This window comes from Canis aureus, chromosome 8, assembly GCF_053574225.1.
Source record: "Canis aureus isolate CA01 chromosome 8, VMU_Caureus_v.1.0, whole genome shotgun sequence".
Lineage (NCBI taxonomy): Eukaryota > Metazoa > Chordata > Mammalia > Carnivora > Canidae > Canis > Canis aureus.
This window is the reverse complement of record NC_135618.1, coordinates 53,900,103-53,925,234: the sequence shown is the minus strand read 5'-3', so window position 1 is coordinate 53,925,234 and position 25,132 is coordinate 53,900,103. Positions and strand designations below refer to the sequence as shown.

The 25,132-nt window shown below is 36.0% G+C and overlaps 1 protein-coding gene across 1 annotated transcript in view; it reads right to left on the bottom strand.

The window, feature by feature from the left end:
• The window catches only part of LOC144319219 (phospholipid-transporting ATPase ABCA3-like), a 134,911-nt gene that overhangs the window by 47,411 nt on the left and 62,368 nt on the right, over positions 1 to 25,132 (bottom strand). The window contains exons 12-18 of the mRNA XM_077907074.1: positions 21,883 to 22,037; positions 21,603 to 21,758; positions 21,086 to 21,296; positions 17,181 to 17,331; positions 10,438 to 10,536; positions 9,802 to 9,970; positions 8,515 to 8,815 (exon numbers count right to left, since the gene is read on the bottom strand). Coding sequence (XP_077763200.1) covers positions 8,515 to 8,815; positions 9,802 to 9,970; positions 10,438 to 10,536; positions 17,181 to 17,331; positions 21,086 to 21,296; positions 21,603 to 21,758; positions 21,883 to 22,037 — 1,242 coding nt within the window. The remainder of the gene's footprint in view (positions 1 to 8,514; positions 8,816 to 9,801; positions 9,971 to 10,437; positions 10,537 to 17,180; positions 17,332 to 21,085; positions 21,297 to 21,602; positions 21,759 to 21,882; positions 22,038 to 25,132) is intronic.

Here is a 25,132-nt window from a genome sequence, read left to right as displayed (position 1 = left end):
GACATGATACCAGATGTTGAGTGAAATGCCAATCCAGAAGTGTACATATTATATGATTCCATTTTTATGTCATTCTTAAAATGATTAAACTATATAAGTGATCCTTGTGGTGAACAAAATGTTCTGTACTAATGTCAATATCCTGCTGGGGATATTGTGGTATAGTTTTGCAAGATGTTGCCATTGTTATGTAAGATCACTCAGTATTATTTTTCACAACAGTAAGTTGACAATTATCTCACAATAAAAAGCTGAAGTGTTAAATTCAGTGTTAATGGTTCTTATTCTCCTCCACTTCTAAAGAGAAAACAAAATCTACTTTAGTTCTCTTCAGATATATTTCAAATCTCTTTTCTCCTTCTTTCACAGCCTTAACCTCTCTTGCCTAGATTATCACAATTCTATCCCAGTTGACTTCATTGACATTGGATCTGTTCCCTTTGGAATCATTCCCTCACATTTAATTCAATTTAGTAAGACTATATTTAATTATACACTCATTGATTGTATGCCAGAATTTAGGTTAGGATCTAGAGATATAAAAGAAGTTGTGGCCTCTCCCTAATTAGTTTGAGAGACGCATGAAAAATGTGTTATTGTAATTCTGTGAGGTAAATTCCAAAAAAAAGAGGTATTCATCTAAATTGTGGATGAAGAGAAAATGTATACTTCTGTTTGGGAGGGCAGGTGGTATTTTTCAGTTATTATAAGTCCATATCCTTTCTAAAGCACATACCCATTCATTTTATGGCTTTGCTTAAAAAGTTAGCAGTGATTTCCCCATATTAAATGCATGTACTATTTGAGAAGAAAGCTAGAGATGAGAAATTACCTAGAAATCTATTTCCTCCCTAGTAAATATTTTATTTTTTCCTTAAGATTTATTTATTTGAAGAGAGAGAGTGCATGAGTGGGAAAGGCAGATAGAGAGGGAGAGAGAATCTCAGACTCCACACTGAGTATGGAGCCTGACATGGGGCTCATCCCACAACCACGATTACAAACTGAGCTGAAACCAAGTGTTGGATGCTCAACCCACTGTGCCACACAGTTGCTACGCAAAACATTTTCTTGTAGTTTGGGGAAAAGAGAGAGCAAGTTATAAAGGATTTCTTGCTCTATCTTTATCCTAAAAAATTCAGTTAAAAACGGCATACAGGTTAGAATAGAGAGAACCCATATAAAATTAGAATTCACTTATACAAGGTTCTGTGGCTAAGATAATAAGAGCACAACTTAGAAAAGTACATGTAAATTATTTATTTATTTATTTATTTTTATAATAAATTTATTTTTATTGATGTTCAATTTGCCAACTTACAAAATAACACCCAGTGCTCATCCCGTCAAGTGCCCCCCTCAGTGCCCGTCACCCATTCACCCCCACTCCCTGCCTTCCTCCCCTTCCACCACCCCTAGTTCGTTTCCCAGAGTTAGGAGTCTTTATGTTCTGTCTCCCTTTCTGATATTTCCCACACACTTCTTCTCCCTTCCCTATATTCCCTTTCACTATTATTTATATTCCCCAAATGAATGAGAGCATATAATGTTTGTCCTTCTCCGATTGACTTACTTCACTCAGCATAATACCCTCCAGTTCCATCCACGTTGAAGCAAATGGTGGGTATTTGTCATTTCTAATTGCTGAGTAATATTCCATTGTATACATAAACCACATCTTCTTTATCCATTCATCTTTCGATGGACATTGAGGCTCCTTCCACAGTTTGGCTATTGTGGACATTGCTGCTAGAAACATCGGGGTGCAAGTGTCCTGGCGTTTCATTGCATCTGTATCTTTGGGGTAAATTCCCAACAGTGCAATTGCTGGGTTGTAGGGCAGGTCTATTTTTAACTCTTAGAGGAACCTCCACACAGTTTTCCAGAGTAGCTGCACCACTTCACATTCCTGCCAACAGTGTAAAAGGGTTCCCTTTTCTCCACATCCTCTCCAACATTTGTGGTTTCCTGCCTTGTTAATTTTCCCCATTCTCACTGGTGTGAGGTGGTATCTCATTGTGGTTTTGATTTGTATTTCCCTGATGGCAAGTGATGCAGAGCATTTTCTCATGTGCTTGTTGGCCATGTCTATGTCTTCCTCTGTAAGATTTCTCTTCATGTCTTTTGCCCATTTCATGATTGGATTGTTTGTTTCTTTGGTGTTGAGTTTAAGAAGTGCTTTATAGATCTTGGAAACTAGCCCTTTATCTGATACGTCATTTGCAAATATCTACTCCCATTCTGTAGGTTGTCTTTTAGTTTTGTTGACTGTATTCTTTGCTGTGCAAAAGCTTCTTATCTTGATGAAGTCCCAATAGTTCATTTTTGCTTTTGTTTCTTTTGCCTTCATGGATGTATCTTGCAAGAAGTTACTGTGGCCAAGTTCAAAAAGGGTGTTGCCTGTGTTCTCCTCTAGGATTTTGATGGAATCTTGTCTCACATTTAGATCTTTCATCCATTTTGAGTTTATCTTTGTGTATGGTGCAAGAGAGTGGTCTAGTTTCATTTGTCTGCATGTGGATGTCCAATTTTCCCAGCACCATTTATTGAAGAGACTGTCTTTCTTCCAATGGATAGTCTTTCCTTCTTTATCGAATATTAGTTGACCATAAAGTTCAGGGTCCACTTCTGGGTTCTCTATTCTGTTCCATTGACCTATGTGTCTGTTTTGTGCCAGTACCACACTGTCTTGATGACCACAGCTTTGTAGTACAACCTGAAATCTGGCATTGTGATGCCCCCAGCTATGGTTTTCTTTTTTATAATTCCCCTGGCTATTCGGGGTCTTTTCTGATTCCACACAAATCTTAAAATAATATGTTCTAACTCTGTGAAGAAAGTCCATGGTATTTTGATAGGGATTGCATTAAACGTGTAAATTGCCCTGGGTAACATTGACATTTTCACAATATTAATTCTGCCAATCCATGAGCATGGAATATTCTTCCATCTCTTTGTGTCTTCCTCAATTTCTTTCAGAAGTGTTCTATAGTTTTTAGGGTATAGATCCTTTACCTCCTTGGTTAGGTTTATTCCTAGGTATCTTATGCTTTTGGGTGCAATCGTAAATGGGATTGACTCCTTAATTTCTCTTTCTTTAGTCTCATTGTTAGTGTATAGAAATGCCACTGATTTCTGGGCATTCATTTTATATCCTGCCACGCTACCAAATTGCTGTATGAGTTCTAGCAATCTTGGGGTGGAGACTTTTGGGTTTTCTATGTAGAGTATCATGTCATCGGTGAAGAAGGGAGAGTTTGACTTCTTTGCCAATTTGAATGCCTTTAATGTCTTTTTGTTGTCTCATTGCTGAGGCTAGGACTTCCAGTACTACTATGTTGAATAGTAGTGGTGAGAGTGGACATCCCTGTCTTGTTCTGATTTTAGGGGAAAGGCTCCCAGTGCTTCCCCATTGAGAATGATACTTGCTGTGGGATATTCGTAGATGGCTTTTAAGATGTTGAGGAATGTTCCCTCTATCCCTACACTCTGAAGAATTTTGATCAGGAATGGATGCTGTATTTTGTCAAATGCTTTCTCTGCATCTAATGAGAGGATCATATGATTCTTGGTTTTTCTCTTGCTGATATGATGAATCACATTGATTGTTTTACGAGTGTTGAACCAGCCTTGTGTCCGGGGAATAAATCCTACTAGGTCATGGTGAATAATTTTCTTAATGTATTGTTGTATCCTCTTGGCTAGTATCTTGTTGAGAATTTTTGCATCCATGTTCATCAGGGATATTGGTCTGTAATTCTCCTTTTTGGTGGGGTCTTTGTCTGGTTTTGGAATAAAGGTGATGCTGGCCTCATAGAACGAATTTGGAAGTACCCCATCTCTTTCTATATTTCCAAACAGCTTTAGTAGAATAGGTATGGCTTCTTCTTTAAACGTTTGATAGAATTCCCCTGGGAAGCCATCTGGCCCTGGACTTTTGCGTCTTGGGAGGTTTTTGATGACTGCTTCAATTTCCTCCCTGGTTATTGGCCTGTTCAGGTTTTCTATTTCTTCCTGTTCCAGTTTTGGTAGTTTGTGGCTTTCCAGGAATGCATGCATTTCTTCTAGATTGCCTAATTTATTGGTGTATAGCTGTTCATAATATGTTTTTAAAATCGTTTGTATTTCCTTGGTGTTGGTAGTGATCTCTCCTTTCTCATTCATGATTTTATTAATTTGAGTCTTTTCTCTCTTCTTTTTAATAAGGCTGGCTAATGGTTTATCTATCTTATTAATTATTGCAAAGAACCAACTCCTGGTTTTGTTGATCTGTTCCACAGTTCTTCTGGTCTCGATTTCATTGAGTTCTGCTCGAATCTTTATTAACTCTCTTCTTCTGCTGGGTGTAGGATCTATTTGGTGTTTTTTTTCTAGCTCCTTTATGTGTAAGGTTAGCTTTTGTATTTGAGTTCTTTCCAGTTTTTGAATGGATGCTTGTATTGCGATGTATTTCCCCCTCAGGACTGCTTTTGCTGCATCCCAAGATTTTGAACGGTTGTATCTTCATTCTCATTTGTTTCCATGAATCTTTTTAATTCTTCCTTAATATCCTGGATGACTCTTTCATCTTTTAGCAGGATGGTCCTTAACCTCCACGTGTTTGAGGTCCTTCCAAACTTCTTGTTGTGATTTAGTTCTAATTTCAAGTCATTATGTTCTGAGAATATGCAGGGGACGATCCCAATCTTTTGGTATCGGTGCAGACCCGATTTGTGACCCAGTATGTGGTCTATTCTGGAGAAAGTTCCATGTGCACTTGAGAAAAATGTGTATTCAGTTGATTTGGATGTAAAGTTCTGTAGATATCTGTGAAATCCATCTGGTTCAGTGCATCATTTAAAGCTCTCGTTTCTTTGGCGATGTTGTGTTTAGACCTATCAAGTATAGAAAGTGCTAGATTGAAGTCACCAAGTATAAGTGTATTATTATCTAAGTATTTCTTCACTTTGGTTATTAATTGATTGATATATTTGGCAGCTCCCAATTCAGGGCATATATATTGAGGATTGTTAAGTCCTCTTGTTGGATAGATCCTTTAACTATGAGATAGTGTCCCTCTTCATCTCTCACTACAGTCTTCGGGGTAAATTTTAGTTTATCTGAGATAAGGATGGCTACCCCTGCTTTCTTTTGAGGACCATTTGAATGGTAAATGGTTCTCCAACCTTTTATTTTCAGGTTGTAGGTGTCCTTCTGTCTAAAATGAGTCTCTTGTAGACAGCAAATAGATGGGTCCTGCTTTTTTATCCAGTCTGAAACCCTGTGCCTTTTGATGGGGTCATTGAGCCCGTTAACGTTCAGAATTACTATTGAAAGATGTGAGTTTAGTGTCATGATATCTATTCAGTCCTTGTTTTTGTGGATTGTTCCTCTGGACTTCTTAAATGGGAATTTTAAGAGTCCCCCTTACAATTTCTTGCAGAGCTGCTTTGGAGGTCACATATTCTTTCAGTTCCTGCCTGTCTTGGATGCTCTTTATCTCTCCCTCCATTCTGAATGAGAGCCTTGCTGGATAAAGTATTCTTGGTTGCATGTTTTTCTCATTTAGGACCCTGAATATATCCTGCCAGCCCTTTCTGTTCTGCCAGGTCTCTGTGGAGAGGTCTACTGTTACCCTAATATTCCTCCTGATAAAAGTCAGGGCTTTCTTGTCTCTTGCTGCTTTAAGGATCTTCTCTTTATCTTTGTAATTTGCAAGCTTCACTATTAAATGTCGAGGTGTTGAACGGTTTTTATTGATTTTAGGGGTGGATCTCTCTATTTCCTGGATCTGAATGCCTGTTTCCCTTCCCGGATTAGGAAAGTTTTCAGCTATGATTTGTTCAAATACATATTCTGGCCCTCTGGCCCTTTTGGCGCCCTTGGGAACCCGAATTAAACGTAGGTTTTTTTTCCTCAGGCTGTCATTTATTTCCCTTAATCTGTCTTCATGGTCCTTTAATTGTTTGTCTCTTTTTTCCTCAGTTTCCCTCTTTGCCATCAACTTGTCTTCTATGTCACTGACTTGTTCTTCCACCTCGTTAACCCTCGTCGTTAGGACCTCTAGTTTGGATTGCATCTCATTCAATTTACTTTTAATTTCTGCCTGATTGAATCTCAATTCTGCAGTCATGAAGTCTCTTGAGTCCTTTATGCTTTTTTCTAGAGCCACCAGTAGCTTTATAGTAGTGCTTCTGAATTGGCTTTCTGACATTGAATTGTAATCCAGATTTTGTAACTCTGTGGGAGAGAGGACTGTTTCTGATTCTTTCTTTTGAGGTGAGGTTTTCCTTCTAGTCATTTTGCTCAGTGCAGAGTGTTCAAAAACAAGTTGTATTGGGAGAAGGAGAAAAAGAGAGGAGAGAAAGAAGGAAAGAAAAGAGAAGAAGAAAAAAGAAAAAAGGAAGAAAAAAGAGAAGAAAAAGAGAAAGAAAAAAGAAAGGGAAAAAAAGGGTGGGGGGAAGCAAACAGAAATCAAAAAGCAAAAAAAAAAAAAAACCACAAACAATAACAAAAACAAAAACAAACAAACAAACAAACAAAAAAAAAAAACAAAGAAAACCACAGCGAAGTATCTTCTGATTCCGTATAGTTTAACTCCCTTGACTTTCCCTGGAACTTGTCCGTCTAGGTGGTCTTCTGGGGGAGGGGCCTGTTGTGCTGGTTTTCAGGTGTTAGCACTTGGGGGAGCTGCTCTGCCTCGTGCAGGGCTGCCTGGTGCAGGGCTCAGTGGGGGTTTACCCCGAGAGGCCCCAGGAGGAACAACCACAGTGGCAGTGGCCAGCTCTGGAGCCCTGGAGTCAGCTCCCGCAGTAACTACAGAGCTCTCAGTGTGCAGGGGCCTGGATGCTCCTGGGACGGGGCCGCTGATCTGCTCAGCTTGGGCAGGAGCGTCCTTGCTTTCCTGGGCCCTCCCGGCCTCTGCCTGTCCCGGAGGGAGGCCGGATCCTGGGCCATGTCCCCAATGCCCTGTGCTCCGGCGCCTGCACTGTTGGAATCATGCTCCCGGCAGCAGGCCCCTCCGCGGAGGCGCCGCCGGAGCCCATCCAAGCTGCTCCTGGGTCCAGCTGTGCGCGCTGCAGCCCTTTAGGGAGCTCGGCATGCTCTCCCCGGGGCGCAGGTGCCTGTTAGTGTCCCAGGGAGCCTGAGGGCATCCCCGCCCTCCTGGGGTCCTGCTCTAACTCCCTGCGAGGCCTTTCTCCCCAGGAAGATGGGTGCAGCTCCTGCTTCTCCGGGACGGGGCTCTCCTGTCCTGGGGACACTCGCCCCGGCCTCAGCCCGGCTCCTCGCAGGGCCCCTCCCCCTTGGAGGCCTTTTATTTCTTTATTTCTTTTTTCCCGTCTTCCTACCTTGATAGAAGTGCGAACTCTTCTCACTGTAGCGTTTCAGCTGTTGTCTCTTTAAATATCAGGCTGAATTCGTAGATTTTCAGGATGATTTGAAGGTTTTCTAGGTAATTTGGTGGGGACTAGTGATTTGGAGACCCTACTCTTCCGCCATCTTGCCCCTCCTAACTCCATGTAAATTTTTTAAAACAAAGTGGGAGTAGTTAAGTCTAAATATTATGGCTAGATAATTTCTAGCTAATGAACCAAGCAGTAACAATTGAAAATGGCTATCAGTGCGGCTACTGTATTATTCTCTTGTATTTTTAGTTTCATTATCAATATAACAATGAATCATATTCAGTTAATCATTTTACCTTTTTAATGTAAGTAGTATACTGCATTTTAAAAAATGATTTTATTTTTATCCTCTGCCCTTATGTGTGACTTCAGTTAACAAATGCTTACCTAATATTTGCAGTGGAGGAATAACAGGGACAATTATTTGTAGTCAGTCAATCACAACTTGTAGGTTGTGATCAGTATTTTTTTTTTAAGATTTTATTTATTTATTCACGAGAGACACAAAGAGAAAGAGAGAGAGGCAGAGATAACAGGCGGAGGGGAAAAGCAGGCTCCCTGCAGGAAGCCGGATGTGGGACTTGATCCTGCGTCTCCAGGATCACACCCCGGCTGCAGGCGGCGCTGAACCACTGCGCCACCGGGGCTGCCCTTCTGATCAGTATTATAAGGAACAATCAACATTTCTGAAATGTATTTTCACAACAGAAACTCAATAAGAGAAAAAAAATAACCACACAGGCTTGCCAATACTGCAAGATTTTTGCTAACTCAAAAGAATACTGTTCACCAGGCGGCAGTTAAAGAAAACAAACAAACAAAAACATTATCTGGGAGGATACTCCAGATACTTCCTCCTCATTTAACTGATGTCAGTAATAAAAATATCTGCTAAATCTGGGTGATTGCTCAGATTAAATGATATACAGGTAAAATGCTTAGCTAGGCTCTTGCCATAAACAAGTGCTCAGTAAATGTGAATTATTATTACTACTACAGTAAGTGTATTCAGAGGAGCTAGCACACTGTTTAGTTATACTGTAGCCAAGTATACAGTTAAGACCTTTTTTGCAAATCAAACAACCAGATATTCATCTAAGAGCAGTGTTTTTTACTTAATGAATCTTACCTTGTACTTCCTTAAGTGTGTGTTTGTCAGACTCTAGTATACTTCTAAGATGTTTTAGGAAAATCAGGGCCAAACTAGAATTTCCAGAAATATATAAAGGCACAATTGTTCTACCATATTGATCCAAATTCATTTCTCTGGCCTTTTCATTAATATTATATGAAAGCTTATCAGCTTCTGAGAGAAAAATAAAGGAACCTAGAAGTGCCAGCATCTGTAGCAAAATCAGTTTCCAATTCCTCCAACTGAACATTGCCCTCTTTATGAACATGGCCCAGAACTGCTGGTGGTAGAGGGAATACTAAAGAAGGAAGAAAGAAACAATATTATCATATTCATGGACCTAAACAGATCATTCATGATGAAATTCATTAAGATGAATGAACACTCTGGAATTTTATGGGAGAAGACACATAACATTTATCTAAATAAATACTGAGAATAGAATCTAAGCACAGTATAATACTACATGAGAGTATGACCAGTCTTTTCTTTATAAGGCAAGAGTCAACAGACTATGACATGTTTTTGTAAAAAATTAGGTCCAAATTTTCCTGGAACACAGCTATATCCATTAATTTCTGTATTGTCTATGGTTGCTTTTGTGCTACAAGGACAGGTAGAGCAATTCCAAGAGAGACCTTGTGGCCAACTTCACCTTACATATCTATTATCATTCCTTTATATAAGTTTGCTGATCTCTATTGTATTTAATAATACAGTGTTCAAGGTCGGGCTTTTCATATAATACACTTAAAATCTCAATAAGATGATTTTCTCCAGTCAAGAAAATCAGGCTTCTATATAGGAGGAAGAAATAATTAGGAGGAGAAGGAAAGAATTGCTAGGCATCTCAGAGGGACTTCATATGGTGAGGACTGCACTGATTAGGGAAAGATCTCTTATGTAGTATCAATTCCTATCTCAAAAACTTACAATACTGGGCATGTTTGATTGTTAAAAATCATGCTCTTTTCGATTCACTCCAGCTTTAGTGAAAGAAAGAAAACTCAAATTTCTGGATTAGCAATTTGAAAAATAAAAAAGAATTCTAAGAGTAAAAAGACTGAGGAATAGCAATGGTGAGAATGACAGCTGAGATTTTTTACCTAGACCTCATTTCTTCTGCATTGGGAAATTAATTAGGTTGTGGTAGAAACTGCTCCCTTTCTGGTAGGGTGCAGTGGTTATTTGTATACTTATTTTATAAGTATAAAAGAAAATGTACCTCTTGTGCCCTCGTCAAATAAATATACATCAATCAGGTTTCTTAGCAAAGGTGCTTACCCCAGTATTAAACATAATAGCAGGGTTTTCATTCATGGAGGAATAATCTGCTCTCTTATTGTTTGACATATTCCTATTCTGGTTCTTAATTGAGACTTCACTCATCACAGAGAGAGGTAGAGTTTGGGTAGCTTGGATATCTGTTTGTGAATCTTCCATATTACTGACTCTACATAAAAAAAAATGGTGCAAAGCATTTAATTTAACTCTACCCCATAATATCTTTTTTTTGGAGAATGTAAGTTACAACATTCAACTCAGAAGGCTCCTTGATTTGCTTACTGACTTGGCAGAGGCATTATATGGAGGCAACAGGGTAACGCTGGTAGAGGAGTGGTTCCCAAACACCACTTACAGGACTGCTGACAAAATTAGGGCAAGGTATTGAATGTTTCATTAGTTGAACTCATTCAAATTAAAGATTAATGTCTAATTCATACTTTGAATAAGTCAAATATCTGTTCTTTTTTAAAATGAGTTTTTTTCAGTGTTGTTATTGTAAAAAAAAAAAATCCTATCAGTTCCCTCCTCTCCACATTGCTTAAATTTCTAATGTGTGACTGAGTTTGGTGGGTTTATAAAAGGGACCAAGATGTGGTTCTTCCTCCCCAATGGCTTTTATTTTAACTTGCTCACCTAAAAAAGACTTCTTCCATGGTAGTAACAGAGGCACCAAAGCTAGCAATGCCTAACTCATACCGTCTCTTTTCCAGATCAGTAAACAGAGCTTCAAAGCTAGAATTAGAATAAAATAAGAAGGGTGAAGGGAAAGGAGAAGGGGAAGAGTAAATGTTAGTATCAAATTAGAAGATTTTCATTTTTATATATTTTTGTTCTGAACTGATTTCCCCTCAGCAGTGGGGAAATGTAGCTCATTCTTCACTTCAATACTTATAATAGAAACTAGTAAACTGCTGTGGCATATGTGGCCCACTCCACTTAATTTCTGAAAATACATAATGTTGGTCTTCTAATAAACTACAGAGACTCTATATATGCTAAAACTCTAGCTAGCTCACGTAAATTAACTTGTCAACTACATACACATGCTATGGTTATTATTCAGTAAGTTTTATTTATTTATTTTTATCTTTGATAGTCAAAGAGAGAGAGAGAGAGAGAGAGAGAGAGAGAGAGGCAGAGACACAGGCAGAGGGAGAAGCAGGCTCCATGCACCGGGAGCCCAACGTGGGATTCGATCCCGGGTCTCCAGGATCGCGCCCTGGGTCAAAGGCAGGCGCCAAACCGCTGCACCACCCAGGGATCCCCTCAGTAAGTTTTTAAGTAAAAACTTATTCAAAAATAAAAAATAAAAAAATAAAAACTTATTCAAATTAATAGGGGGGAAAAAAGCCACTCACATAGACAGTGAAGTAATTGCAGTAGGAATGGGAGATATACAGAGAACCAAGTGATTTAATAGTCAAGAAAAGCCATAGAAATTGAGCCAGATGCAATGTAGAGACATTGAGACTTTTAAAGAATTGTTTTCCTGGTAAGATTTTACAGTACTTCATATTTAAAAGATGATCTTTTCCAAAACCTCCTGGTTTCAAAACCATCAAATATGTTCTCAATGAGGAACATATAAACTGTGCACATTTAGTGACGGAGGAACTCAAAATTCCCTCTAGGGAAGATCTATCAAAATTTTCTCTGTATTCAAACTTAAACTGTTTTCCATTCAATTCGATCTAGTTTTGCACATTGGTTACAAACCTACACTATTAATTATATAGAACAAGTAGAATCTACCCACATGACAGCCCTTAACATGTTTCAACTCCATTTCCTCTGGTGCTTCTTTATTCCCAATGCTTGGCTTTCCAACTAGGATTTATACATTTTCTTCTTTTTCTTTAATTTTAGTTAAGAAATTAATATGTGTGCATCATATAAAACTTAGACATGAATGTCTAAAAATATAAACATCGTAATATCGTGCCCCATAGATGCCCACTGTAAATACACTAATATGGTGGCATATTTATTTATTTTTGTTTCCTTTGGTTTTATTAAACATGACAAAATTAAACTGTATGATGATTTAAAATGCACAAATATAGCACTAAGTGGAGATAAATATCCATTAACAACTTAATGAATAAATTCCAGTATATTATGAAAGAATAAGATCTAAGTAAAGTGTAGATTTCTCTTCAGTTATCTTAAAAATTAGAAGTCCTAAAAGTCCTACCATACTACCATCTTTAGTTGACTAAAGATGCACGTAAGTAAAGAAAATAAGATTCAGAACATTATTATGATAGGATTTCATTTTTATAAAACTAATTATTATTATTGTATCCATGTTAATATATGTATGTGATGTGCAATATATTGTACTCATGTCAGTATAATGCATGTAATAATCTTGAGAAATACACACAGAAATTTTCCCAGTGATTATTCCTATAGGGAATGATTATGGGAGACTTTCACTTTCTAATTCATATGCTTCAGAACTAAATAAGTTTCTTGATTTTGTCATCATGCAATCACATGTTGATTAACACACTCTAGGCTCCTTAGTGATATTCAGGAAAGAACAAAAATAGTAATAAATAAAAGATTATTGTATGAGCCAATCATAATATGAAAAACATATTTTTCTAATTACATGTTTTATTATATGGAATACAAAAAAGTATATATTTAACAAATATAAATATCATATACATTATATATATTCTATATATTATAGTAGAGAGGAACACAAAAAATATTAAAAAGAAAAAATTGAACACCTTGAGTACAGTTGTTTTTCCCATGTTTTGTATTATATATAATATATAATACATATAAGTATATATTTAATAAATATATAGATATTATAAAGACAATATATAGTCTACTTAAGAGAATACAGAAAAAATGTGACCAGCTAGAGTATACCACTGTTAACATTTGATGTACTTACTGCTATCCATTACAAAATTTTTATCATTATATATACTTTTAATAAAGAGGTTTTTTTTTTTTAACTGAGGCATAACAAAGGATACTTACTTGTAAATGAATTTTCACAAATGTACATACCTGGATAACCATCCAGATAAGATAGAGAACATATCCAGAATCCCACAAGGGGATTCTAACAGATCCTTTCTTAGTCAATAACTTCCTCCTCTGTGCCTGCATAGGCATGTGCATGCACACACATACACGTATGCATCTTATGGTGATTTTATTTATTTATTTATTTATTTATTTATTTATTTATTTATTTATTTATGGAGTTCAATTTGCCAACATATAGCATATCACCCAGTGCTCATCCCATCTTTATTATTTTAAAAGAGTTTACTTTTAAGTAATCTCTACACCTAATGTGGTGCTCGAACTAACAACCCCGAGATCAAGAATTACATGCTCCACCAACTGAGCCAGCCAGGCATTCCTCTTATAGAGATAATTTTAATTTTAGAATTCTATAACTAAATTTTTTTCTTTTTTTCTCTTTAAAATTTTATTTATTTATGTAGGAGAGACACACAGAGGGAGAGGCAAAGACAGGCAGAGGGAGAAGCAGGTTCCATGCAGGGAGCCTGATGTGGGACTCAATCCCAGGACTCCAGGATCACTCCCTGAGCTGGAGGCAGAAGCTCAACCGCTGAGCCACCCAGATATCCCTAAAAAAAATTTTTTCTTTTCTTGAACTTCATATGAATTGAATTCTACTTCCTGGGTAAAAAGTACTTCCTGGGTAGTTTTTTTACCCAATGTTTCAATGTCTGAGATTCATTCATGTTATATATACCACTACTTTATTCTTTTTTGTTGCTATATATTCTTCTATTTTCCTGTTGGTGGCTTTGGTTTGGAGCTATTATGAATAGTGTCTACAAATACAAACACTCTTTCACATCTCTTCTGATGGATACATATTTTCAAGGTATATACTAGGAATAATTGCTGGGTCATAGGATAATCACATATTTAGCTTAGTAAAAATGGCCACTCGTTTTCCAAAGCAGTTTTACCATTTTATGCTTCTACCAGCAATGAGTCCATTTACCATGTTCATATGCTATAGTCTATCTGTGCAGTTTTAGACATTTTTGTGGGTGTGTAGTCGTAATGTACTGATTAGTCTCTTTATTTTTTGCAGTTTTCCTCAGAATTCTGGGAAGAATTCTTGGCATAGTGTTCTCTTTCAGTACTTCCCTTTTCTTCCATAATTATTAGTCATATTTTTATTAGCTAATCAGGAATTTCACATCATTTATCTCATTTTCCCTCTTCCAAACTGGTCTAGATTCAATGTCCTCTTTAATTTGATTGAGGCTATATAAAACACAATTTCTAAAGTTTCCCATTTTTGGAAATTATATGTTGGCCTGTGCCTAAATCTACCAAGATCCTTCCTTCTTTCCTGCCATGAAGTTCACCATGATGTGGTAATTTCCCATAAAATATCTTTCTTTTCCTTCAACCAACATTTTCTTAATTATCAGAAATTAGATTTAGTGTTAGTTTTTTAATTTCCACCATCTAAGAGGTAATTGTCGGCAACAAACCTTGAGACCAATCAGGAGATCTGCTTTGAGGCAAATGAAATATTTGTTGCATGTCTATACTTGAATTACTCTCTTTACTATGTTTTGCTTAAACTTTGTACCAGGAATAACACATTTCCTCCTTTTAACTTGTAGGAGTTAACAAAATGTTTTATCTTCATTGTCACCCACCGGTTTCTCTTTATATTTATAGCCTCTAATTCTTGAATTTTTAAGCATATAAATATTCCCTGATATGTAGCACTATTCTGATACCTCTCTTATGTCTCTGTTCCTTTGGAAGGCTGCATATCATTCCACTACCACATTATTCTAAACTTAAGCTTCATTCCAAAAGTCTCAGCATTGTTTTATAGCAAGTAACAATACTGTTTTAAAATTTAAATTGAACACCAATAAAAAATAAATTAAAAAAAATAAAATAAATAAACTAAAAAAAAAAAATATTCTCTCTCCCTGGGGCATCTGGGTGGCTTAGTGGTTGAGCAACTGCCTCTGGCTCAGGTCATGATCCCAGGGTCCTGGGATAGAGTCTTACATCAATCTCCCTGTGGAGAACCTGCTTCTCCCTTTGCCTGTATCTCTACCTCTCTCTGTGTGTCTCTCATGAATAATAAAATCTTAAAAAAAAAAAAAAAACAATACTTCCCTTGTGAGATACATTCAATGAATCAGAATACAGGTATATGCAATTACAATTCTTCTTTTCTTCCTCATTATTTATTCAGATTCATAAAAAAATCCATACTAGAACAATTATTTTGCGAAGTCAGTGTTCAGGAGATCCCTGGGTGGCTCAATGCCTGCCATTGGCTCAGGGCGTGACCTGGAGTCCTGGGATCGAGTTCCTCATCGGGCTCCCTGCATGGAGCCTGCTTCTCCCTCTGCCTGTGTGTGTGTCTCTGCCTCTCTCTCTCTCTCTGTGTCTCTCATGAATAAATAAATAAATAAAATCTTTAAAAAAAAAAGTCAGTGTTCAATTACCATTAGCTATGAAAATCTTAGCTGCAATGAAGATCACTAAGAATTCAACCATCATTTCATTTTTTCATATTATATTCTAAAAAAAAAAAAGATCCATAGGTATCTTTCTCTTAAAGAGAAAGTATCTCTGCTTTTTTTCCCCATTTTTAGTTTAAAGATTTTTTTTATGATATACATATATATATATATAGAGAGAGAGAGAGAGAGAGACACAGGCAGAGGGAGAAGCAAGCCCCATGCCGGAGCCCCGCGTGGGACTCGACCCGGGGATCCGAGACCCCAGGATCGCGCCCTGGGCCAAAGGCAGGCGCCAAACCGCTGAGCCACCCAGGGATTCCCCCATTTTCAGTTTAAAATATCTCTCTAATAGGGATGCCTGGGTGGCTCAGTTAAGCGTCCTACTAAACCGCTGAGCCACCCAGGGATTCCCCCATTTTTAGTTTAAAATATCTCTCTAATAGGGATGCCTGGGTGGCTCAGTTAAGCGTCCTACTCTTGATCTCAACTTAGGTTTTGATTTCAAGGTCGTGAGTTCAAACCCCTGTTGGGCTCCATGCTGGGTGTGAAGTCTACTGTAAAAAAAAAAAAAAAAAAAAAAAAAGAAAGAAAGAAAGAAAGAAAGAAAGAAAAGCCCTCCCTGATAGAAAAACACATTCTTTCCTAATTTTATGACTTTCAAGTGAGTCCATAATTCTATGGCTCAGCAATCTACAATTAGTTGTTCACCTCTTGGATCTTCTTCCCTTTTCTGTTCTCTAAGTCCAAATGCCTAATAAGAATATATGATAAATATCTTCTGCTTCCAAATATAAAGATATGATAAAATATGAAGAAGGTACTATAACTGTGAATATGAAGATCTGATAAAAGATATCATTTGCTTAAGAATACTTTCAATTCCTGTTTTAGACATTCTTTGAGAATGTCATTAGTATCCATATGAATGAGGATAGGCAGCGAGTGTGATAAGTTTAAGCAAGTGCTTTACTTTTTTGTCTCCTTCAGAGAAACTCTGCAGCTTCACATGTATCACAATTATCATAATGGGCAAAAGCACTCATCTGGTTCCCAACTTTTCTGAATGAGTCAACTACCATGTATCTCTGAGGATACATATATAGAATTTTATTTCTAATTCTCTATGATATTTAATTCTCTCATTCCAGGTTATGGCTAGAATCTTGGTTCCATTCTGCTGCCTGATCACACTATTCCATGTTGCTGCTTCTCAAGAACTTTTAGAATTACTAAATAAACAATGTTGACATGATGCAGTTCCTTTTCCTTCTTTTCTCTTTTTTGACATATTTCTCTTTTTCCTAGAAAAGGGAGCATTTAAGTTCTTCACATTTTTATGGAATATAACAACTGGCTTGACTTTTGGAAATACTACAGCAACTATTCATTTGTATAATACAAGAAGATAAAAATATCATACTCTGAATGTCACTGATAAGTATACTTAGTTTCCATTTTCCTTTATCAGGATAGTTATCTCAGGTAGAATTATTATTCTTTGTGACTACCTCTGATGAAAAACTTGGCTGGCAAGTGCAGTCAAACTGCCTATTTACTCTTAGTTCCTGTCACCTTGGCTTCAAGAGCCACCACTAAAATCATTTTCATCTCATTATATTTCCATTCACTCCACTCACCAATTTTGACTCTACCAAAACATACCATTAGTTATAACCAATTAAGACCAGGAAGCTATAGCCAAATGTAGCATCCTTCTTTTCAGTGCAAGTGACAGTAATGATGGGAGTTTTGACTTATTAAATAAACTCTATTTGCCAAGCTTGAAGAAACCAGGAAAAGCAATAATGATTACTGGTTATCTAAACATCAATCATTTTGTATTCTCTGGACTCATACCTGTGCGTGTACTCTTTGGGTAGAATAAAAGATACTTCATTACTAACATTCTTCTCCAAAGTGGCTGTTGGTATATAATATTGAAGCAATTTGAAGATTTCTTCAACATTACAGTGAGCTTCCTTCACCATAACAATGTGGTATCCCACACCTGAGAAAATCCATTTAGAAAAACAAATAAAACCAATTTTGTATTTCCAATATTCTTGTGAGACAATTCATGGCTTTCCATAGTTTGGGTGATCTAGAAAAAGATAAGGCATGTTAATCATAAAAGTCTAAGACGTCTAATAAATTCCTCTTTTGTAATTTCATTAATTTTCTTAGGCACTGATAGAACAGAGATGGGGAAAAAAAGCTCTGTTAAATAGAGATCTATATAATTTACCTGACAGAGAATTTAGAATAATATCATAAAGATGTTCACCAGGGTCAGGATACCAATGCAGCAACAAAGTGAGAATTTCAACAAAGAAACGGGAAGCTTAAGAAGTATCAAAAATAAGTCACAGAGCTGAAAATACAGTAACTAAATTGAAAAATTCATTAGAGGAGTTCAGAAGTGGACTGCATAAAGTAGACAAAAGGATAGGTGATCTCAAAGTCAAGTAATTGGAAATTATTCACTCAGAGAAACAAAAAGAAAAAAGAATGAAAAAGTGTAAATAAAGCCCAAGAGACTTATGGGACATCACTAAGTAGAATAATATATACAGTATGGGAGTCCCATTAGGGGGCAGCGGGGGAGGGGGAAGAGAGAGAGAGAGAGAGAGAGAGAGAGAAGGAATAGGAGGAGGAACTAGAGGTTTATTTAAACAAATAATGGCTGAAAATTTCCCAACCAAGGAAAGGAAATGGGTATTCAGAGTTACAAATGCAAAGGATTTATACAAGATCAATCCAAAGATACCTACAATAAGACACATTATAATCAAATGGTAAAAAGTCAAAGACAAAGAGAAGATTTTGAAAGCAGCAAGAGAAAAACAAGTTGTCACATACAAGGCAATTCTCATTAGACCATTAGTTGATTTTTCAGCAGAAATCTTGAAGCCTAGAAGAGAATGCTGAGATACATTCCAAGTGCTGAAAGAAAATTACCAACTAGGAATACTCTATTTGGCAAAACTGTCCTTCAAAAATGAAGGAGAAAGACTTTCTTAGACAAACAAAAGCTGAGAGAATTCATTACTTAGATTTGCATTATAAGAAATGCCAAAGGGAGTTCTTCAAATTGAAAAGGATGGCTAAAAAAAAAAGAAAGGATGCTAACCAGTAATACAAAATCATATGAAAGTATAAATCTCATAGATAAGGGTAAATAGACAAATATAGAATAATGTATATTGCAATGATGGTGGATAAGTTACTTTTAATTCTATAAAAGTTAAAAGATAGAAGTATTAAAAACTGTAACTAAATGTGTTATATTGTTACTAAAAAGTATAACTAAAAATGAGACATACAATACATAATACAGATATGAAGTAAAGATGTTTATATTATATAAATATGATATCACTAACTAAAGTGTTATGGAGGAAGTAAAGAAAATAGCTTTTTTAAAAAAATATTTTATTTATTTATTCATAGAGACAGAGAGAGAGAGAGGCAGAGACACAGGCAGAGGGAGAAGCAGGCTCCATGCAGAAAGCCCGTCGCGGGATTCAAACCAGGGTCTCCAGGATCACGCCCTGGGCCGCAGGCCACGCTAAACCGCTGCGCCACCGGGGCTGCCCGAAAATAGCTTTTTAAAAATTTTTTTGAAAACAGCTTTTTATATGCAATAGAGATTATCAGCTTATAATATACTGTTATATGTGTTCCATGATAATACAAATATGTCTAGAAATTACACAAAAGAAAAAATTGAAGCATATCAATACAAAAAATCAGTAAAAAGGAAATAAAAACAGCAAGAGAGGAGAAGAGGGACACAAGAACTACAAAACAAACAGAACACAATTAACAAAAGTAGGTATTTCCTTATCAAACTACTCTATGTTAAATATAAACAGATTTAATTCTCCAATCAAAAGAACAACTGAAGGTATATTTTTTTAAATGTTAAGACCCACTCCTATAAGAAAATACCAGGTAAAAGCTTCTTGACACTGGTATTAGCAATGATGTTTTTTGGATATGAAACCAAAAGGACATGAAAGGAAATTTAAAAAAATAGACAAGGGTGACTACAAAACTAAAAAGATTCTGGGGACATGTGGGTGGCTCAGACAGCCAAATGTCTGACTCTTGGTTTTGGCTCAGGTCAGGATTTCATGGTCATGGGATTCAGCCCTAAGTAAGGCTCCACTCTCAGTGGAGAGTCCGCTTGAAGATTCTCTCCCTCTACACGCCCATCCACTTTCTCTCTCTGTCTCCCAATCTCTGAAATAAATTAGTAAATCTTAAAACAAATTTAAAAATTCTGAATGGCAAAAAAAACAATCAACAAAATGGAAAGGCAACCTAGAGAATAAAAGAAAATGTTTGTAAACCAAAAATTCCTAGGAGAAAACAAAGGAAGCAATCTCTTTGACATTGACTGTAGAAGCCTTCTTCTATATAGGTCTCCCCTGGCAAGGAAAACAAAGCAAAATTAAACTATTGAGACTACATCAAAATAGCTTTTGCACAATGAAGGAAATCATCAGCAAAACAAAAAGCACACTGAATGGGAAAAGATATTTGCAAAGTATATCCAATAAGGCATTAATATCCACAACATACAAAAATATTATACAACTCAATACAAAAACCCAAATAATCAAATTAAAAAACAGGCAGAAGATATGAGATGGCCAAAGGTATCTCCAAAGAAGACATACAGATGGATGTTTATATGAACATATGAAAAGATGTTCAACATCATTCATCATCAGGGAAATACAAATCAGAACCACAAGAAGATATCTCTCACACCTGTCAAAATGGCTAAAACCAGTAATACAAGAAACAACAGGTGATAGTGAAGATATGAAGAAAAAAGAACCCCCTTGCACTGTTGGTGGAAATGGAAACTGGTGTAGCCACTGTGGAAAACAGTGAGGAGGTTCCTCAAAAAATTAAAAATAGAACTACTATATGATCCAGTAATTTCACTATCAGGTATTTACTCAAAGAACACAAACACATCAATTCAAAAAGATATATGCATCCCATGTCTATTGCAGCATTATTTACTACAGCTAAGCTATGGAAGCAACCCAAGTGTCTACCCATTGATGAACAAATAAAGAAGATGTGGTTAATATATACAGTGGGATATTACTTAGCCATCAAAAATGAAATTTTGCCATTTGTGACAACATGGATAGACCTAGAGGGTGTCACGCTAAGTGAAATAAATCAAAGACAAATACCAAAGAATTTCACTTACATGTAGAATATAAAGAACAAACAAATAGACAAAACAGACTCAAATATATGAGAAATAAACTATCAGTCACCAAAAATAGAAGGGGTTGGAGGTCGGGGAAATTGGTGAAGGGGATTAAGAGGGATGAACTTCTGGTTACAAAATAAATAGGGAATACAGTCAATAATATTGTAATAACTTTGTATGATTACAGATGGTAACTAATCATAGGGATCATTTTGTAATGTATAAAATACCAAATTACTATGATATACACATGAAAATAATAGGACACTGTATGTCAATTATACTTCCATATTAAAAATAAATAAATAAACTATGACCATTACTTCAAAGAGCTCATATTTGAGCTCCAAAAAAAAAAAAAAAAAAAAAAAGACAGAGGAAATCATAGAAATTTTGGGGAGACAAACAAAAACTTATGGAAATTATATTAGAATATTACTAAGACATCAATATCCATGAAGATTATGTTTGAAGAATATTAAGATATCAATATCCAAAAAATAATCAAAGGGATAGAGACCATATATTCTTTTCAGGAAAACTGAAGAGCCACAGCAGCGCAGGGATCCCTTGACCATGATAGCTATGCGATCACCCAGGATGTCAGCTTCATCCATATAATGGGTGGTCAATAAGATGGTACGATTCTCTTTATACTGCTGAAGGATTTCCCAGGTGGCCCTCCTTGAGGCTGGGTCCATGCCAGATGTTGGCTCATCAAGTATCACCACCTAAAGACCAGAGGAACAATTCCGTAACTATTAAACATTATGTACTAGTGTCCCTAAGGTCTTACCACTTATGGGGCTTACTCTGATTTTGCTTTTTCAGTCACTTTTTCAATTAAGCTAAGATAATAAATTTAGACTAAAACTGAAAATAATTCCAAACCTGTGACATATTTACTATAAGCATTTGGTAATGTGAATTCCATATGGGATTTCACTTGTAAGGTTCCTTTTACAGTGTTAGACCCGTATCAGCTCTCAAGTTTCTGTTGGCTGATTTAGTGGGGGTTTTTTTGTTTGTTTTTTTACCTTGGAGCCCCCTATAAGTGCTATGATCATGGAGAGTCTGCGCTTCATGCCTCCACTCAGTGAATGTGAAAATGCATTATGCTTATCTAGAAGGTTAAAAGCAGCCAGCATATGATCAGTTTCCATAAGACGTGTCTTTTGAGGTATTCCTTTTACCTGGAAAGAGAAGCCAGAGCTTATGTGGTGCTTCCCGCTTTATCCTTAGAAACACTTTATACAAGTAATCTATCTGAAGTACATCAATAGAGTGGGAAAAAGGAACATATCTTTTTTGGCTTACCACACAATAGAAGTAAAGATGTTCTGACACAGTCAAATAATCAAACAACAAGTTTTGTTGGGGACACACGCCCAAGCTTTTCCTGATATGGACCATCTGCTGTGAGATGTTATATCCATTAATATAGGCCTCTCCACTGGTAGCAGGATAGAGACCTAGGGATTAAGCAGAAGACATAATAATACCTTAGCTTTCATGAGGGAACATGACAATAAACTGCTCACTAAAACCTTAAATTTGAAATCTATGAGGATTGTTCATTAGAATTAGCAATATCTCTCAGAAGAAAATTCCAAAAACTATCAATTTTTTAAAACTATCTAATTTTTTTTTCTGAGTGAAATAAGTCAATCAGAGAAGGACAAACATTATATGGTCTCATTCATTTGGGGAATATAAATAATAGTGAAAGGGAATAGAAGGGAAGGGAGAAGAAACGGGTAGGAAATATCAGAAAGGGAGACAGAACATGAAGACTCCTAACTCTGGGAAATGAACTAGGGGTGGTGGAAGGGGAGGAGGGTGGGGGGTGGGGGTGAATGGGTGACGGGCACTGAGGGGGGCACTTGATGTGATGAGCACTGGGTGTTATTTCTGTATGTTGGCAAATTGAACACCAATAAAAAATAAATTTATTATTTAAAAAATTAAACTATCAATTGTTATATTGGAGGTGATGAGATTAAAAATACTTAATTTTTAAGTTTTTGATTAACTCATGTTCTAATATTCAGTGAGTATGAATGGGTACAAATAACTCAGGTATCTAAACACTAAAGAGTTTATTATATTAGAACTTAACAGCATTGCATCAACTATTTGACAACACTTATTAATTATGTTATGATTGTACACTTCACTAGATTATGCTAAATTCTTTTAAAACTTGAAAACCCAGATAATAAAACTGTTATCCATGAAGAATTTAAATTCTAGTCAGGGGAGTTAACACACTGTAACAATAGTTTCAAAATATTGATATAGTTTTTATCCACAGCTCTCATAATCATTGGTTAAGTTTAAAGAAGAAAATATCACTTTAAATCCAGGAACTCATAAATCCTACTTTATACTTACTGTGGTAAGCATTTATATTGTACAGAATTGTGAAATCACTATGAAGTTAATATAATATTGTATGAAACTAACATGGTATGTCAACTATACTTCATTATTTTTAAAAAAGAAAACATGACCAAGAGGATAAATGTGTTTAGAGATATCCATCCAACATGATGTCCCAAATTATCTCTGTTGTGCTACGGTCTCCTCCATCAGCATATTTGTTCCAGACATTTTCATTTTTAACAATGTAATCTAGTTTTAGATGCATTGAAATGCGATTGTTTAGCTGATCATCCCCATCCACTACTTCCATAGAGGACTTTTCATTTCTCATTTTAGTGATTTGAATCTTCTGGTTTTTTTTTTTTTTCTTGGTCAGTACAGCTAAAAGTTTGTCACTTTTATTGATCTTTTCAAAGAACTAACCTTTGGTTTCATTAATTCCCTTATTTCTTTCTTTCTTCTTGCTTTGGATTTAGCTGGCTATTATTTTTTAAATATCTTAAGGTGGGCAGATTGTTTATTAGAGGACTTTTTAATGTAGGAGATTATAGCTATAAATTTCCCTCTAAGCACTGGTTTAGCTGCATCTTATTAGTTTTGTGCATTATGTCATTTTTATTCATGTCAAAATATTTCCTAATTTTCTTTGTGATTTCTTCTTTCACCATTGGGATTTAGAAGTATGTGGTTTAATTTCCACAAGTATATGAATTTCTGAAGTTTCTTCCTATTGCAAATTTATAATTTCACTCCACTGTAATTAGAAACTACACTTTGTGTGATTTCAATCTTTTAAATTCATTCAGGTTTTTTTTTCTTTTTTTGTGGCCTAATGTAGTCTATCCTAGAGAATATTCTACATTGGTAGAGAAGAACATATTTTGCTGTTGTTGGATGAGATGTGTATAGATACTTATGAGATCTATTTTGTAATATTTTTCAAGTCATCTATTTACCTGTTAATATTCTGCTTCCTTGCTCTATCTTTCATTGAAAGTGGGATACTGAAATCTACAATTATTACTTTTCCACTTGTCTATTTCTGCCTTCAATTCTGACAGTTTTTGCTCCACGTATTTGGGAACTTTGTTGTTAGGTGCATATATATTTATAATTGTTACAACTTCATGGTAAATTGACCCCTTTATCATTATAAAATATATTCTTTATTTCTAGCAACACTTTGTTTTGAAGTCTATTTCGTCTGATATTTGCATAGCTACTGGAGTTTTACTTTGGTTACATTTTGTGTATTTTTTCCATCCTTTCACTTTCAAAATATTCGTATCTTTGAATATAAAACATATCTTCCCTAACTCTAGGAAACAAACAAGGGGTAGTGAAAGGGTGGTGGGTGGGGGGTTGGGGTGACTAGGTGATGGGCACTGAGGGGGGCACTTGACAGGATGACCACTGGGTGTTATGCTATATGTTGGCAAATTGAACTCCAGTAAAAAAAATTTTTTAAAAACATATCTTCTGTACACAGCATAGAGTTGGATTTTTTTTTTAAAGATTTTATTTATTCATGAGAGAGAGAGGGGGGTGGAGCAGAGACACAGGCAGAGGGAGAAGCAGGCTCCATGCAGGGAGCCCAACGTGGGACTCCATCCCGGGACTCCAGGATCAGGCCCTGGGCCGAACTTTGCGCTAAGCCACTGAGCCACCCGGGCTGCCCTGGATCTTATTTTTTTATACATCTGACAATCTGCCTTTTATATGGATAGTTTAATTCACTAACAATATTATTATTATTATGGGTGCATATATGTCGGCCATTTTGCTTTTTTTGTTTTCAATGCCTCATGTCATTTTTATTACTCTATTTCTTTTTTATTGCTTTCTTTCACAATGATTATTTTCTAACTTAACATTTAAATTCCTTTAATGATTTTTCACTGTATATATATTTTTAGTTATTCTCTTAGTGGGTGCTCTGAGGCTTACTACTATACAATTTACCAGAATCAACTTCAGATTTATACTAAATTCTAGAAAACTGATATAATTTTGTGCTGTCTTCTCTATTTTTGTGCTAGTATTGTTATACACATTTCATTTACATGTGTTACCACAATAGTACATTGTCATAATTAATACTTATAGAATTTTATGCGTATTACAGAAGTGGAGAAAGGAGAGCAAGCATGTATTTACAGTTTGTTAAATTTACTTATAATTT